Below are 17,810 nucleotides of genomic sequence, written 5' to 3' on the forward strand. Positions count from 1 at the left end.
TGAAGGGCCTCTTCAATGTGAAACCACCTCTTAAAGCCCCTCCTGTTGTTTGGGATCTCAATGTGGTTCTTTCTGCGTTGATGAAGCCTCCTTTCGAGCCGTTGGCCTCAACGCATTTTAAATTTCTCACTTGGAAAGTGGTCTTTCTAATAGCTCTCACTTCTGCCAGGAGGGTCAGTGAGCTTCATGCGCTGGTGGCGGATCCACCTTTCACGGTTTTTCACCATGATAAGGTCGTCCTCCGCACACATCCCAAATTCCTTCCTAAGGTTGTGTCTGAATTTCATCTTAACCAATCCATAGTTCTACCTGTTTTTTTCCCAAAGCCTCATTCTTCTCCAGGTGAACAGGCTCTGCATACCTTGGATTGTAAACGTGCTCTGGCTTACTATCTTGATCGCACCAAACCTCACAGATCATCTCCTCAACTATTCTTGTCATTTGATCCTAACAAGTTGGGTCATCCTGTCTCTAAACGCACTCTATCCAATTGGCTTGCTGCTTGCGTTTCTTTTTGTTATGCTCAGTCAGGCCTGACACTGGAAGGTTCTGTCACAGGCCACAAAATTAGAGCTATGGCAGCGTCTGTAGCTTTCCTCCGTTCCACTCCTATTGAGGAAATCTGCAAGGCTGCTACTTGGTCCTCAGTTCATACTTTTACATCTCATTATTGTCTGGATGCATTTTCCAGACGGGATGGACACTTCGGCCAATCTGTTTTGCAAAATTTGTTTTCCTAATGGCCAACCTTCCCTCCATCCCTCTTTTTGTTAGCTTGGAGGTCACCCATCAGTCAAGAATATGCTGCCTGCTTGTCCTGGGATAAAGCACAGTTACTTACCGTAACAGGTGTTATCCAGGGACAGCAGGCAGATATTCTTGCGTCCCTCCCACCTCCCCGGGTTGGCTTCTTAGCTGGCTTATCCTAACTGGGGACCGCGCGCCTCTGTCGGGCGGGAAGGCACTCGCGCATGCGCGGTGCGGCCTAGCTAGAACTTTCTAAAGTTCTTAGAGTGCAATCACTCTAAAATTGTCCGTACCGGGGCTCCGTCGGTGCCGTCACCCATCAGTCAAGAATATCTGCCTGCTGTCCCTGGATAACACCTGTTACGGTAAGTAACTGTGCTTTTTGATTTGATTCATTTCGATTTTCCTGCCCAATTGGGTGTTTTTTTTCCAAACATCCTGGTGGGTTTATTTTATAGCCTCTTCACCCCTTTTATAGCCTCTTCACCCCCTTTGTCCTCTCCTACCCACATTGGCTCTGTGGTGTAAACAAAATAAACAAAAATGACTTTTCCTCTCTCTATTAAATCCTAGCTCACGTTCAAGGTCTAACAACACCTCTGGCAGGATACACATTTCAAATCTGACATATTATAATCACAGAATAGAAAATAAAATTATTTTTTCTACCTTTTGTTATCTGGTCATTATTCACATCTTGTTGGTCCCAGGCTCTGGTTGTCATCTGATAACTTGCTTGCTAGGGTCTCCTTCTTTCTCCGAGCTAACCATCCACCTTCTATCTCTGTCCTCCCCTTCCGTTTCCCTTCCCTCTCCCGGAGGTCTGACATCTTTCCTTTTTTCATCTCCATCCTCAGATCCACCTTTTCTCAAAAGAACATAACATAAGAACATAAGAGTTGCCTCTGCTGGGTCAGACCAGAGGTCCATCGCGCCCAGCAACCCACACCTGCGGCGGCCCATGAGGTCCATTGACCTGTTAAGTGTCCCTGCCTTTCCTGTTCCTATCTCTGTCTATCTGTCCCTGCTTTTCCTATACCTGTTTCTATGTCTATCTGTACCCCTCAATCCCCTTATCCAGTAGGTATTTATCCAAACCTTCCTTGAACCCCTGAAGCGTGCCCTGCCCTACCACATCCTCCGGGAGCGCGTTCCATGTGTCCACCACCCTCTGAGTAAAGAAGAACTTCCTAGCATTTGTTCTAAACCTGTCCCCTTTCAATTTCTCCGAGTGCCCCCTTGTATTTGTGGCTCCCTTCAGTTTGAAGAATCTGTCCCTGTCTACCTTCTCTATGCCTTTCAGGATTTTGAAGATTTCTATCATGTCTCCTCTAAGTCTCCGCTTTTCCAGGGAGAAGAGCCCCAGCTTTTCTAACCTGTCAGTGTATGAAAGGTTTTCTATACCTCTTACCAATTTAGTTGCTCTTCTCTGGACTCCCTCCAGTATTGCCATGTCTTTCTTGAGGTACGGTGACCAGTACTGGACACAGTACTCCAGATGGGGGCGCACCATTGCACGATACAGCGGCATGATGACTTCCTTCGTTCTGGTCATGATACCCCTTTTGATGATACCCAACATTCTGTTTGCTTTCCTTGAGGCTGTCGCACATTGTGCCGATGCTTTCAATGTTGTATCCACCAACACACCCAGGTCTCTTTCAAGGTTACTTACCCCTAGCAATGATCCTCCCATTTTGTAGCTGAACATCGGGTTCTTTTTCCCCACATACATGACCTTGCATTTCTCTACGTTAAAGCTCATTTGCCACTTTTTTTGCCCATTTTTCCAGTTTCGTTAGGTCCCTTTGGAGGTCCTCACAGTCTTTTGTGGTTCTAACCCTGCTGCAGAGTTTGGTGTAATCTGCAAATTTTATAACCTCACAATTTGTCCCCGTCTCCAGGTTGTTTATAAATATATTGAACAGGAGCGGTCCCAGTACCGACCCCTGCGGAACTCCGCTCGTTACCCTTTGCCAGTATGAGTATTGGCCCTTTACTCCAATCCTCTGTTTCCTACCCTCCAACCAATGTTTGATCCATCGGTAGACATCCCCTTCCACCCCGTGGTTCCACAACTTTTTAAGCAGCCGTTCATGGGGTACCTTGTCGAAGGCTTTTTGGAAGTCAAGGTAAATGATGTCAATGGATTCCCCTTTGTCCATCTGGCTGTTTATCCCTTCGAAGAAGTGCAGTAAGTTTGTAAGACACGACCTTCCTTTGCAGAAGCCGTGCTGGTTCGCCCTCAGCTGTCCATTGCTTTCCATGTGCTTGTAGATGCTGTCCTTGACCAGTGATTCCATCATCTTTCCCGGAACTGAGGTCAAGCTCACTGGCCTGTAGTTTCTCGGGTCTCCTCTTGATCCCTTCTTGAAGATAGGTGTGACCTTTGCTATTTTCCAGTCCTCCGGGATCTCCCCAGTTTTTAAGGATAGGTTATAGATTTGCTGGAGCGTAACCGCTATTTCGTTCCTCAGTTCTTTTAGCACCCTTGGGTGGATTCCGTCTGGGCCTGGTGATTTGTCACTCTTCAATCTATCTATCTGTCGGAGGATATCCTCTTGGCTTACCTCTATTCGCTCTAGCTTTTTGTCCTGATCCCCACTTATGATTTCCTCGGGTTCTGGAACATTGGAAGACCGCTTGTGAAGACCGACGAGAAGAATTTGTTTAACCTGTCGGCTACCTCTTTTCCCTCTCTCACCACTCCCTTCATGTTTCCATCATCCAAAGGTCCCACTTCCTCCCTCGCCGGTTGCTTCCCCTTCACGTACTTGAAGAATGGTTTGAAGTTTCCCGCTTCCCTTGCCAGCTTCTCATATTCTCTTTTTGCTTTCCTAACCACCCGGTGACATTCCTTTTGTTGTTTTTTGTGTTCCTTCTGGTTGTCCTCAGTTGGGTCCTTTTTCCAATTTTTGAATGATATTTTCTTGTCCCTTGTCGCCATTTTCACTGTGTTTGTTATCCACACCGGGTCTTTTGTTCGGTTCTTTTTGCAACCCTTCCTAAACCTGGGGACGTACAGGTTTTGTGCCTTGTGCACCGTGTCCTTGAGTAGGGACCAGGCTTTCTCTGTGGTCTCCATCTTCTCAACTAACCTTTTATCAAGCATCTCTCCCTCCTTCCCCACCACCCCAGGGTCCACTATCTCTCCCTTTCTCTTCCCAACTACCTTCCTATCCAGTATCTCTATCCCCCCTCCACACCATCCCTTGTGTCCAACTTCTCTCCCTTTCTGTTCCTTCCCTCTCTAAATCCCATTGTCCACCGTCTCTCTCCCTCTCCTCTGTTTTTAGACCCATTATTTCTTCCCCCCAAAGTCCGGCATATGCACGTCTGTTTGACCCCCTCCCTCCCTCCATCCGTGTACTTCTACCCAGGGCCCGTCCCCTCTGAAGGCCTGCACCACCACCCCTGAAGGCCTGCCTGTCTCCCCCCTTGAAGGCCTGTTCCACCCCACCTCCCCCCGGGGAAGGCCTGCATGTTTCTCCCCCCCGATCCATTTACCTAATTCCAAGAGCGGAACAGCCTGCAGAGGATCACCAGTACTTTAGCGATCCTTGCAGGTTGCCATAGGCCTTCAGAGCTATCTTCCCTCTGCTGCGATCCCACCCCTCCTCTGACGTCAGAGGCAGGATCGCGGCAGAGGAAACAGCTCTGGAGGCCGATGGCAACCTGCAAGGATCACTAAAGTACTGGCAATCCTCTCTGCAGGCTGCTCCGCTGCCAGAATTAGGTAAATGGACACCAGTGGAAGGCCAGGGGGGAAGCCGGACATCAGCACTTCCTGACTGACCCTCGCCCTCTAAAGCAGGAGCGGCCAGCCAGCAAGAGGCAGCGCTGCCGCTTCTGCTTTAGGGGGTAAGGGGTGAAGGTTAATCACCAAATTGGGAGGCCAATTTTTTTTTTTTTTTTAAATCAATTCAAATCGATTCACCCGAAGTGAATTGGTGAATCGATTTGAATTGTGAATCGGGTAGCACTACTACGAACCTCAATGGCAATGCGCTTAAGACTAACCTTAATATCCCAAGTAGACACCATGCCTCCCAAGTCTTGCTCCTATCTATGTTGCAAGGGGGAAAAATCTTTAGGATGGGGGGCAGAAATTAATAAAGCTGCCTGAATACCAGATATGGATATCTTCCCTAAAGAAATAAGATCAAAGAACTGTCCTATTCTTTCTCCCAATTGAAAGGCCATGGCATCCTTACTTCGTTTAGTTTTAACCACATATGTGAGGGAGGGTTTATTATGCTTTTGTGCATATATGGTTCTGTACTGTTTGTTATATAGTACCACTGTATATTTTGGTGTGTCTTTGATGGTCTCAGTTTGGATATTTTTATAACTAAATAAAAAGATGTTACAAAAAATTACTAATGATACAGCATGATATAGCTACAGGAAAACATTTTAGCACGTAAAATTGAAAGCCATGAAGGATAAAAGAACTGTCTTTGTTTACAGCAGCTCTTGGAGTGCAACAGCCTTCTCTGCTTGGAGCTTCTCCTACCATCTATAGTCAGCAAGGAGCTCTGGCGGCAGCAGGTCTCAACACCCAAACAGCCGCTAGTTATCAGCTCTCCCAGACTGCAGCTTTACAGCAGCAGGCTGTTGTCGCAGCAGCAGCCCTACAGCAGGTAAGAAACTTCAATCCTGGCAGCATACTTAGATCCTCATTATAGAGTGTGCTTCTTGGGTGCATATTCTGTGTGATGTATTTTTGAATTTCTGAGATGAAAAGCACACAGTAACTGACCTGTTTTGTGGTATGGAGTATTCTTTACAATACCACATTACTACTTTCTTTAAGGGTTAATTTCATGAAGTTTGTTCCTCATGCAAATCATAAAAATGGCTTTTATACAATTGTACACAGATATATAGTATGAGGGGCATAATCAAAAGAAATGTCTTAACTCCGATCCAGATGTATAGTGCTAGACGCCCAAAGTCCATTCTCAAAAACTACTTGTAGAATATATATACTAGTTTTTTAGCCCGTTACATTAATGGGTGCTAGAATAGATGTGTAGCCTTAGGCATTTCTTTCTTTCTTTCTCTCCCTGCTCCCAGTCTGTCTGTCTTTCTTTCTTTCTGTCTCTCTCCCTGCCCACTGTCTTTCTGTCTCCCCCCTGTCCAGCAGCACCCCTTCCCTGCTCCCCCTCTCCAGCAGTAGACCTTCTCCCTTCCTTTTACCTCCCCCCTGTCCAGCAGCACCCTTTCTCTGCTCCCCCTGTCCAGCAGTAGCCCTTCTCCCTTCCTTTTACCTCCCCCCGGTCCGGTAGCACCACTTCACTGGTAAGTCTCCCGTGTTTTTTGAAGCAGCTCCTTATTCAGCTGGCTCCTTTTTCAGCTGGGGAAACTGCCGCATGTGTCGCAAACCGCCACTTCTGCTGGAGAAACTGTCGCACGCATTGCAAATCGCCACAGGCTCCTTCTACTATGCATGGGGCGGCACGGCTCCACGGAACATGGAGATTTAAGTTCGTATGCACGCTAAGGGTTTTATTATAGCTGATATACCGTATTTTCTCGCATATAACGCGCGCGTTATACGTGGTTTTTACGTACCGCGCATACCCTTGCGCATTATACGCGTGAGCGCGTTGTACAAAATTTTTTTTACATAGTTCCCCCCCCCCCCCCCGACGTCCGATTCACCTCCCCCCCCCCCCCCCGCAGGACCGCTCGCACCCCCACCCCGAAGGACCGCTCGCACGCACCCCTACCCCGAAGGACCGCTCGCACCCCCACCCTGAAGGACCGCTCGCACCCCCACAGCCTCCCGACCCCCCCCCCATCATGTAGAAGCTCCTACCGGTGTCCTGCTGCTTCCTCTTGGCGGTCCCGACACCGGACACGATCGGGGCAAGAGGGAGCTCAAGCCCTCTTGCCCCCCCGACTCCCCAACACGATTGGGGCAAAAGGGAGCCCAAGCCCTCTTGCCCCGCCGACTCCCCAACTCCCCGACAATATCGGGCCAGGAGGGAGCCCAAGTCCTCCTGGCCCTGGCGACCCCCCCCCCCCCGCTAGTTGTTCGGGCCAGGAGGGAGCCCAAACCCTCCTGGCCATGGCGACCCCCTACCCCCACCCCGCACTACATTACGGGTAGGAGGGATCCCAGGCCCTTCTGCCCTCGACGCAAACCCCCCTCCCCCCAACGACCGCCCCCCCAAGAACCTCCGACCGCCCCCCACAGCCGACCCGCGACCCCCCTGGCCGACCCCCACGACACCCCCACCCCCCTTCCCCGAACCTTTGTGTAGTTGGCCGGACAGACGGGAGTCAAACTCGCCTGTCCGGCAGGCAGCCAATAACAGAATGAGGTGGTTGGCCCATCCGTCCCAAAGCTCCGCCTACTGGTGGGGCCTAAGGCGCCTGGGCCAATCAGAATAGGCCCGGGAGCCTTAGGTCCCACCTGGGGGCGGGGCCTGAGGCACATGGGCCCAACCCGACCATGTGCCCAAGGCCCCGCTCCCAGGAGGGACCTAAGACTCCCGGGCCTATTCTGATTGGCCCAGGCGCCTTAGGCCCCACCAGTAGGCGGAGCTTTGGGACGGATGGGCCAATCCGGCCTCATTCCGTCGTTGGCTGCCTGCCGGACAGGCGGGTTTGGCTCCCGTCTGTCCGGCCAACTACACAAAGGTACGGGGAAGGGGGGGTGGGGGTGTCGTGGGGGTTGGCCAGGGGGATCACGGGTTGGCTGGGGGGGCGGTCGGAGGTTCTTGGGGGGGGCGGTCGTTGGGGGGAGGGGGGTTTGCGTCGAGGGCAGGAGGGCCTAGGATCCCTCCTGCCCGTAATGTAGTGCGGGATGGGGGTAGGGGGTCGCCGTGGCCAGGAGGGTTTGGGCTCCCTCCTGGCCCGAACAACTAGCGGGGGGGGTCGCCAGGGCCAGGAGGACTTGGGCTCCCTCCTGGCCCGATATTGTCGGGGAGTTGGGGAGTCGGCGGGGCAAGAGGGCTTGGGCTCCCTTTTGCCCCATTCGTGTCGGGGGGGCAAGAGGGCTTGAGCTCCCTCTTGCCCCGATCGTGTCGGGGGTGCCGCGGTTGGCTGGGGCAAGAGGGCTTGAGCTCCCTCTTGCCCCGATTGTGTCGGGGGAGTCGGGACCGCCAAGAGGAAGCAGCAGGACACCGGTAGGAGCTTCTACATGATGGGAGGGGTCGGGAGGCTGTGGGGGTGCGAGCGGTCCTTCAGGGTGGGGGTGCAGGTGGGAGTGCTTGCGAGTGGTCCTTCGGGGTGGGGGTGCAGGTGCGTGCGAGCGGTCCTTCGGGGTGGGGGTGTGAGCGGTCCTGTGGGGGGGATGAATCGTACGTCGGGGGGGCATCAGGCTTTCAGGGTGAGAGGAGAGTCGGGGTGGCCAGAGGAGAGTCGGGGCGGGCGAAAGGAGAGTCGGGCAGCATGCGCGGTATACGGGTGTGCGCGGTATATAAAAATTTCTGTACATAAATTTGTGTTTTTCGCGCGCTATACCCGTGTGCGCGTTTTACACGGGTGCGCGTTATCTACGTGAAAATACGGTATATAAATTAGTCTTTAAGCCCGTTACATTAACGGGTACTTGAATATATGTCTATCTGTCTTTCTGTCTCTCTACCTATCCCTGTCTCTTTCTTTCTATCTCCCTCCCGCTGTCTGTCTGTCTTTCTTTTTATCTGTCTCTCTCCCTGCCCCCCACTTTCCTGTGCAGCAGCCGCAGCAGCAGCATTACCTCCCCCTCCATTTCCCTCCCCCCACCCCACTTCCCTGTGCAGCAACTGCAGCAGCATTCCCTCTCCCCATTGCCCTGTGCAGCAATATTTCCCTCCCCCCCCCAACTTCCCTGTGCAGCAGCCATAGCAGCAGCATTCCCTCCCCTTCCATTTCCCTGTGCATCAGCATTTCCCTCCCCACCCCACTTCCCTGTGCAGCAGCATTCCCTCCCCCTCCATTTCCCTATGCAGCAGCATTTCCCTCCCCCCACCCCACTTCCCTGTGCAGCAGCAGCATTTCCCTCCCCCTCTACTTCTCTGTGCAGCAGCAGCGGTATTTCCCTCCCCCTCCACGTCCCTGTGCAGCAGCAGCATTCCCCCTCCCCTGTCCCTTCCTTTCCGTTCCTAGCAGCAAGCAGCTAAAATGGCTCCCTTAGTTCTTTACTGGAGTTATTTTTAAGTTTAAAGCTGCTGCGGCGGCTCCTTTCACAATCCCCGCCTGCGTTGGAAGCCTTCTCCGATGCAGGTGCGGCTCGTGAGAGGAGCTGCCGCCACGGCTTTGAACTTAAAAATAACTTCGGCCAGGGAGGCCAGATGCGCGCATGGGCACTCCTACCTGCCATGGACCTTAACTTCGACCAGGGAGTGTAAGGGAGCCGGCCAGACGTGTGCATGCACACTCCTACCTGCCACTGACCTATGGATCACGCAGGTAAGAGTGCGCATGCGCGCTTAGGGTTTGATTATATATATATATATATATATTTTTTTTTTTTTTTTTTTTTAATCGTCTATCTGTATATCCAGGCCATTGATTGTCCAGACTGCTAGTATGTCCATCTTTATACCAAATTTGTCTAAGGCCAAGAACAAGATCATTTGGACGTGGGAGGGACCAGCATTGTGATCGACTGGCTACCCAGACATGGCAATAGAGCAGTGGGGCACCTTATAGGGCACTGCTGTGAAATTTAAAAAAGGGTGCCACATAAACATCTCACCGTAACTCCCTTATAGGATATGGTGAGCCCCCCAAAACACCCTAAACCCACCTGTCTCCATCCCCAATAGCCGTTATGGCTGCAGGTGCCACCTATATGGCAGTGCAGTAGGGCTTTTGGGTTTTTTGGCGGGCTCACATTTTCCCCATGAATGTAGTGTTTTGAGTGGTTTATGGGCCTGGGTCCTTCTCTCTATGGTTCACTAGTGTCACACCCCCACCCCCCCCGGCTACTTAAGACATCTGTATGCAGCTCTACTAGGCTTTCCTATAGCAGATGCTGATGTTCTGGAGACAAGTATATACTTTTTTATTCTGATATTTGTGGCAATGTGAGTGGCGGTGGGGGGGGGGGTGTCAGTGATCACTGAGGAAGTGTGTGTGTGTCTTTACGTTGTCTCTGCAGTGGTTATCTGGTCACTTTGGATACCTTTTTGCCACTTATACCTACGTTTATTTAGTCTTAACTCACAATTTATAAGTTTCATCCAGGAAGTCTCTTGAAACATTCGATTATCCCTGCAGGATGACTAAGTCTAGGTCGGCTCATACTCGGCCCATATCCCGCCCTAACTACTCCTCCAGATATGCTCCTTTCAGCTCTGGGTGCACAGCGGCATTCAGAGGCCTAACAAGTTCCTGGATACATCCAGAAATTCGGTTTGATTATCGGCACTTGAACGACCTGTCTTTTAGGTTATCCAAGTGCCAATTTGGGCAGGTTTTTATAAGTGTTTAAGTTTTGATTATGAGCCATTTAAGATCAGTGGCAGTTAAATCCAATTAGCGCTCACTTAAGTAATTAACCCCCTCTTTTACTAACGCGTAGCGTGGGTTTTAGTGCCGGCAGCGGCGGTAATTGCTCCGACGCTCATAGGAATTCTGTGAGCATTGGAGCAGTTACTGCCGCTGCCAGCACTAAAACCCGCACTATGCATTAGTAAAAGAGGGGAAAAGTTTGGCACTATTTTATAATTTGGAATTGTGTGTCCAAGTTTATAGAATTAGGAGGTTAAAGTACAGTATTTAATTTAAAAAATTCTTATTTTTCAGCAATATTCTCAACCTCAACCAACATTATACAGTATGCCACAACAGGTATGTACCTATTATAATAATAATAATTATTATTCTTTAGCTCTGTGTGCTAAAACCCGCTATCATGGTTTAGTAAAAGGGGAGGGGGTATATTTGTCTATTTTGTATAGTTGTTACTGAGGTGACATTACATATTTTAAAGTCATCTTCCTTGACCTCTTTCAAAAATCCCTGAATATAAATGATGATTAACATTTTCTCTGCATACAGTGTGCTTTGTGTTTTTAAAAATTTTATTGTTGGTAGATCATTTTGACTTGGTCATTTAAAAGCAGCTCGCAAGCCAAAAAAGTGTGGGCACCCCTGGTGTAAGTTCTCATGCCTAACATATAGGTGTCAATTTGACCTTTTTAAGCTAGTGTTTATAAAGAAATGTAGATGCCTACTTTTTTATTTTACAGAATAGGTTCTCAGTAGGTGCCACTTCATAGAAATTACCATCCTAATGTCCCCCCCCAAAGAGTACAGTGCATATATACATTGGGGTTACAGTTAGCGGTGGATGGTTAAACTGCTGGCTAGGGTGATGAGCAGGAGAGGGTTATGTGTTGAAGGCAATCTTGAAAAGGTGGGCTTTCAGTCTATTTTTTGAGCAAGGGAAGGGAAAAGGCATGGTGCAAGGACTCAGATAATCTATTTCAGGCATAAGGGATAGTGTGGAGAATGGAACGAAGTCTGGAATTGGCAGTGGAGGGAGAAGGGTTAAAAGTAACTTATTTGAAGAGTTGTTGGTCAAGTTAAAGAAACTAGCACAGATGGAATATCTAGCTGCTCGGCATTATGGTTATTATGTACAGCAGGAACGGACTTGGGAAAAAAAAATATTACCTCTTCTTTAATTCTTTTTTTGAGCTGAGGGGGGGGGGTTGTGGGAATATAGGAGAATCTCTATGAAGGAACCACAAAGGGACTTCCCTATGTACACTATGTTCTTTTTCTTTTTGGGGGTTATAGATCTTTTTCTTATTGGGAAGGTCTGTTTTGGAATGGGTATTAAGTATATCTTTTTTTGGTTTTCCTTTATATGGTATGAAGAGGGTGGAGCTGGGAATCGCTGGGGAGGTGGAAGTCATGTACTTGATATTGTATTTGCTGATGTGTATTGATTTTTATCCCAGGACAAGCAGGCAGCATATTCTTAACACATGGGTGACGTCACCGACGGAGCCCTCGGTACGGACCTTTTTAACTAGAAGTTTCTAGTTGGCCGCACCGCGCGTGCGCGAGTGCCTTCCCGCCCGACGGAGGAGTGCGTGGTCCCCAGTTTCTTCGTTTCCGCGGAGCGAAGAAGACGCGTGTGTTTTTTCAACGGCCGTTGAAACCACTTTTTTGCCTTCCCGCTCGCGCTTTTTTCCTTATTTTTTCTTTCTTTACCTTCGGGTTTATTTTTTCTTTGATTTGCAAAAAAAAAAAAAAAAAAACTTTGCTTTTTCCCTTTTTCTTTCGTTTCGCCCCGGCGGGGCCTGTTGCCAGTATACAGGCCTCGGGCTTCGATTTTGCGGAGGCTATCTTCCCCTTCATGCCCCCGCAGGTCGGTTTTAAGAAGTGCCAGCGGTGTGCACGCCCGATCTCCTTAACTGACCCACACAATTGGTGTTTGCAGTGTCTGGGTCCGGAGCATCGGGCGGATTCCTGCACCCGCTGTGCCACTCTAAAAAAGAGAACTCTTAAAAACCGAAGAATCCAACAAACTCTTCTCTTCGGTACCGAGTCGGCGATGGACTCCTCACCTTCAACGGCGGTACCTCAAAAATCGGCACCGTCGACCTCGACACCGACCGATCCCGCATCGGCGCCGCTGGCGCCAGGTAAGCCGGCTAAGAAGCCTTCCTCTTCCCTCGAGCGCCCTCCAGCTACGGTGGCGACACCGTCCTTACCGGCATCGCACCGGTCCCGCAAACGCTCCGCCCCGATCTCGGTGAGTGCCTCATCATCGGCCTCCTCATCGCCGGGGCGTGGAGCGGCATCTAAGGAACCGAAGAAAAAGAAAGCGGTTCCGATGCCACCCCTCGATGACCGTATCTCGGCCATCTTAAAGGCTCAACTCCAGGAGCAGTTGAAGAAACAACTTGAACAGCTGTTGCCCACTATCCTGGCACCGCTCCTTCCGGTACCAGACCGGCCCGAGCCCTGTACCGAGCCCCCGGTGTCCACCCCTTCGGTACCGGTGAACACCTCCATGCCGATCCTTTCGGCCCAACAACTTCATGGCGATCCAGTGGTTCATTCTCAGGCCACATTGGATCCTCCTCGGCACCAGGCGGTACGGCACTCTTCTCGGGACCGAGATAGACGCCGGTCGTCCTCCCCTGGTACCGTTTCGGTGCGCTCTGGAAAGTCTTTGTCCAAGACTCGCCATACCGCGCCCTCCACCCCGGTGTCTCGACATGCACCAGAGGTCAGGGACCCTGACTTATGGGAGGACACTCCTCTCGGTACCGAGGAGGATCCCTCCTCATCTGATGAGGAACCATCGGCACCCGATGCCACCTCCAAACCAGAGCAGTCCTCTTTTTCTAAATTTCTGAGAGAAATGTCTGCTGCCCTGTCACTTCCTCTAGAATCTGACTCAAAAAAATCTCAGGCCTTTCTAGAGGCCTTAGACTTTGAGCAACCTCCTAAGGAGTTCCTCAAGCTTCCCGTGCATGACATCCTACGGGAAACGTTCTATAAAAACTTGGAAAATCCCCTCACGGTACCGGGAGCCCCCCGTAAACTGGACAACCTTTACCGTGTCATTCCTATTCCTGGATTCGACAAATCTCAATTGCCCCATGAGTCCCTTCTGGTAGAATCCACCTTAAAAAAGACTCAGGGCTCCAGTGTCTATGCCTCTACCCCTCCTGGCAGAGAAGGTAAGACCATGGACAAGTTTGGCAAGAGGCTTTACCAAAATGCCATGCTTGCCAACAGGGCAAACAACTATTCCTTCCATTTTTCCTTCTATCTGAAACATTTGGTCCAACAACTGTCTGCCCTCCAGAAGTACCTTCCTGAACGCAAGGTCCCGTTATTCCAACAACACATCTCTGGTCTTCTCCAGATGCGAAAATATATGGTCCGCTCAATATACGACTCCTTCGAGCTCACCTCTCGGGCCTCTGCCATGGCCGTAGCCATGCGTCGATTAGCCTGGCTCAGAGTCTCCGACCTGGACATCAACCACCAGGATCGTTTGGCCAACGCCCCCTGTCTCGGGGATGAACTCTTTGGAGAGTCACTGGATTCCACCACCCAGAAACTCTCGGCCCATGAGACCAGGTGGGACACCCTAATCAAGCCGAAAAAAGAAGGCTCCGCCTGCTCGACCCTATCGGCCTCAATCATCTTACCAGCGGGGGTTCTCAGCCAGGCCACTCAATCCGCATCCTCAACAATCTCGGCGACCCCGTCAACAGCAGCACCATGCCCAGGCTCGATCTCAGGCCACTCAACCCTCTAAGCCTTCTCAGCCTGCTAAACAATCTCAGCCCTTTTGACTCTTCTCTCCAGGGCATAGCCAGTCATCCACCCTCGCTGCCTCTTCCACAGCCTATAGGGGGTCGTCTCACCATTTTCTCAAGCCGTTGGGAAGTCATCACGTCAGACCAGTGGGTCCTCAACATCATCCGCCACGGCTACTCTCTCAACTTCCAGACTCTTCCACCGGACAACCTTCCCGTAGAGTCTGCTTCTCACTCCTCTCAGACCCCCCTCCTCCTGAGGGAGGTTCAATCCCTCCTCCTTCTCAATGCCATCGAAGAAGTACCTCCAGATCAAAGGGGTCAGGGATTCTACTCCCGCTACTTCCTTGTACCCAAAAAGACGGGAGACCTCCGTCCCATTCTCGATCTCAGGGACCTCAACAAGTGTCTGGTCAAGGAAAAGTTCAGGATGCTCTCCCTTGCCACACTTTACCCTCTTCTTTCTCAACACGACTGGCTATGTTCCCTGGACCTCAAAGAGGCCTACACTCACATCTCCATCCATCAGAACTCTCGCCGCTACCTGCGGTTCCAGGTACTACACCACCACTACCAGTACAAAGTACTACCATTTGGCCTCGCTTCCTCCCCCAGAGTCTTCACCAAATGCCTGATAGTGGTGGCGGCCTTCCTCAGGTCTCACAACCTCCAGGTGTTCCCCTACTTGGACGATTGGTTGGTGAAAGCACCTTCATCTCAACTCGTGCTACAAGCTACTCATCACACCATCTCTCTCCTCCACCTCCTGGGGTTCGAGATCAACTACCCCAAGTCGCATCTGCTTCCCACCCAGCGACTTCAATTCATCGGAGCAGTCCTGGACACCACGCTGATGAGGGCCTTTCTCCCCTCAGATCGCAAGCAGACCCTGCTCCATCTCTGCCGTCAGGTACTCATGCATCCCTCCATTCCTGCCCGACAGATGATGGTCCTCCTGGGTCACATGGCCTCGACGGTGCATGTCCTTCCTCTGGCGCAACTCCACCTCAGGACACCTCAATGGACTCTCGCCAACCAATGGTCACAGACTACAGATCTTCTTTCTCATCCCATCTCTGTGACATCATCTCTTCAGCAATCTCTCCAATGGTGGTTGAACTCCTCAAATCTTTCCAGGGGTCTACTCTTTCATCTGCCCCCTCACTCTATGATCATCACCACCGATGCGTCCCCCTACGCATGGGGAGCTCACCTAGGCGACCTACGCACCCAGGGACTTTGGACCCCACAGGAGCGTCGTCATCACATAAATTTCCTGGAACTCAGAGCCATGTTCTATGCCCTCAAGGCTTTCCAACATCTTCTCTGCCCTCAAGTCCTCCTCCTGTGCACAGACAATCAAGTCGCCATGTACTACATAAACAAGCAGGGCGGCACCGGATCTCGCCCCCTTTGTTTGGAGGCTCTGCGCATCTGGACCTGGGCCACGGACCGCAATCTCTTCCTCAGGGCGGTCTATATCCAGGGCGAACAGAACTCTCTGGCCGACAATCTCAGCCGTATCCTTCAACCTCACGAGTGGACGTTGGACCCTCCGACTCTGCTCTCCATCTTTGCTCGATGGGGCACTCCGCAGGTGGACCTCTTTGCAGCACCTCACAACCATCAGCTGCCCCAATTCTGTTCCAGACTCTTTTCTCCTCACCGTCTGGCACCGGATGCATTCCTGCTCGACTGGAGGGATCGGTTCCTCTATGCCTTCCCTCCACTTCCTCTGATGTTGCGGACCTTGTCCAAACTCCGCAAGGACAACGCCACCATGATTCTCATCGCCCCTCGGTGGCCTCGTCAACACTGGTTCTCCCTCCTGCTCCAACTCAGCTCCAGGGAGCCCATTCCTCTTCCTGTGTTTCCTACTCTACTTACACAGCAGCATCAGTCTCTACTGCACCCCAATCTGTCTTCCCTCCACCTGACAGCTTGGTTTCTCTCGGGCTGACCTCTCCGGAGAATCTATCTCAACCGGTCCGCCTCATCTTGGACGCCTCCAGGAAACCGGCCACTCTCCAATGTTACCATCAGAAGTGGACCAGATTCTCCTCGTGGTGTCTCCGGCATCATCAAGAACCCACCTCTTTGGCGGTGGAAACTGTCTTGGAATATTTGCTCTCGCTGTCCAACGCTGGCCTCAAAACCACCTCCATCAGAGTCCACCTCAGTGCCATCACTGCATTTCACGAGCCTATTCTCGGAAAACCCCTCACGGCTCATCCTCTGGTTTCCAGATTTATGAGAGGGCTCTTCAACATCAAACCGCCTCTCAAGCCTCCCCCTGTCGTCTGGGACCTGAATGTGGTTCTCTCAGCTCTCATGAAACCTCCGTTTGAGCCTCTTGCCACAACTTCACTCAGGCTTCTTACCTGGAAGGTGCTTTTCCTAATTGCCATCACCTCTGCCAGGAGGGTTAGCGAACTGCATGCACTGGTTGCCGACCCACCTTTCACTGTTTTCCACCATGACAAGGTTGTTCTGCGTACCCACCCTAAATTCCTTCCCAAGGTGGTCTCAGCTTTTCACCTCAACCAGTCCATTGTGCTACCCGTCTTCTTCCCTAAGCCTCACTCGCATCCTGGGGAACAGGCGTTGCACACGCTGGATTGTAAGCGTGCCCTTGCTTACTATCTTGATCGTACCAGAGCTCACCGAACAGCCCCTCAGCTCTTTTTGTCTTTCGACCCCAACCGTTTGGGTCATCCTGTCTCCAAACGGACACTTTCCAATTGGCTTGCTGCCTGTATTGCTTTCTGCTACGCTCGGGCCGGTCTCTCACTGGAAGGAACTGTCACGGCCCACAGAGTCCGAGCTATGGCTGCTTCTGTAGCTTTCCTCCGCTCCACGCCCATCGAGGAAATCTGCAAGGCGGCCACTTGGTCCTCAGTTCACACGTTCACTACTCACTACTGTCTGGATGCGTTCTCCAGACGGGATGGACACTTCGGCCAATCTGTGTTACAAAATTTATTTTCCTAATGGCCAACCATCCCACCTCCCTCTTTGTTAGCTTGGAGGTCACCCATGTGTTAAGAATATGCTGCCTGCTTGTCCTGGGATAAAGCACAGTTACTTACCGTAACAGGTGTTATCCAGGGACAGCAGGCAGATATTCTTACGTCCCACCCACCTCCCCGGGTTGGCTTCTTAGCTGGCTTATCCTAACTGGGGACCACGCACTCCTCCGTCGGGCGGGAAGGCACTCGCGCACGCGCGGTGCGGCCAACTAGAAACTTCTAGTTAAAAAGGTCCGTACCGAGGGCTCCGTCGGTGACGTCACCCATGTGTTAAGAATATCTGCCTGCTGTCCCTGGATAACACCTGTTACGGTAAGTAACTGTGCTTTATGCTGTGTTGTATCCCAGTGCTGCGGATTGTTGTTGTATTGTTTCTTTATAAAGTTGTAAAATTCTAATAAAAATTAAAAAAATAAAGTAATTTATTTGAGGAATGGAGTCTTCAAGAAGGCGTATAAGGAGAGACGAGAGAGATTTTGAGTAGCTGCAGAATAACACTTTTATGTTAGCAACAGGCATTTGAACTACATCATTGCATGGTTGATTTTACTTTACTGACTAATATTTTTTTCTCAGTTGCAGCCACCGCAGCAGACCCTTTTAACACAGGTTAGTTTTTATTTATTCTTCTCCAAAATGGATTTAAAAAAAAGTAAATTAGTACTGTCTTGTGTATGAAGTGGGGCATAGTTGTGGATGTACAGACTGGATTGTCTGTATCATCTTTATCTTCTTTCATTTTTCTCTGATTCTCTGATAGGCTTCTCCTTGTGCATCCCATAGGGTCATCATAACTTTG

General features: G+C 50.7%; 1 protein-coding gene across 4 annotated transcripts in view; it reads left to right on the forward strand.

The window, feature by feature from the left end:
• The window catches only part of CCAR1 (cell division cycle and apoptosis regulator 1), a 309,834-nt gene that overhangs the window by 65,978 nt on the left and 226,046 nt on the right, over positions 1 to 17,810 (forward strand). For 3 of the 4 annotated variants that reach the window (XM_033940771.1, XM_033940772.1, XM_033940774.1), the window contains 3 exons: positions 5,218 to 5,390; positions 10,495 to 10,539; positions 17,588 to 17,620. In XM_033940771.1, the coding sequence (XP_033796662.1) occupies positions 5,218 to 5,390; positions 10,495 to 10,539; positions 17,588 to 17,620 (251 nt within the window). The remainder of the gene's footprint in view (positions 1 to 5,217; positions 5,391 to 10,494; positions 10,540 to 17,587; positions 17,621 to 17,810) is intronic. The other variant, XM_033940773.1, reaches the window with a different exon arrangement.

Source organism: Geotrypetes seraphini, chromosome 4, assembly GCF_902459505.1.
Source record: "Geotrypetes seraphini chromosome 4, aGeoSer1.1, whole genome shotgun sequence".
NCBI lineage: Eukaryota > Metazoa > Chordata > Amphibia > Gymnophiona > Dermophiidae > Geotrypetes > Geotrypetes seraphini.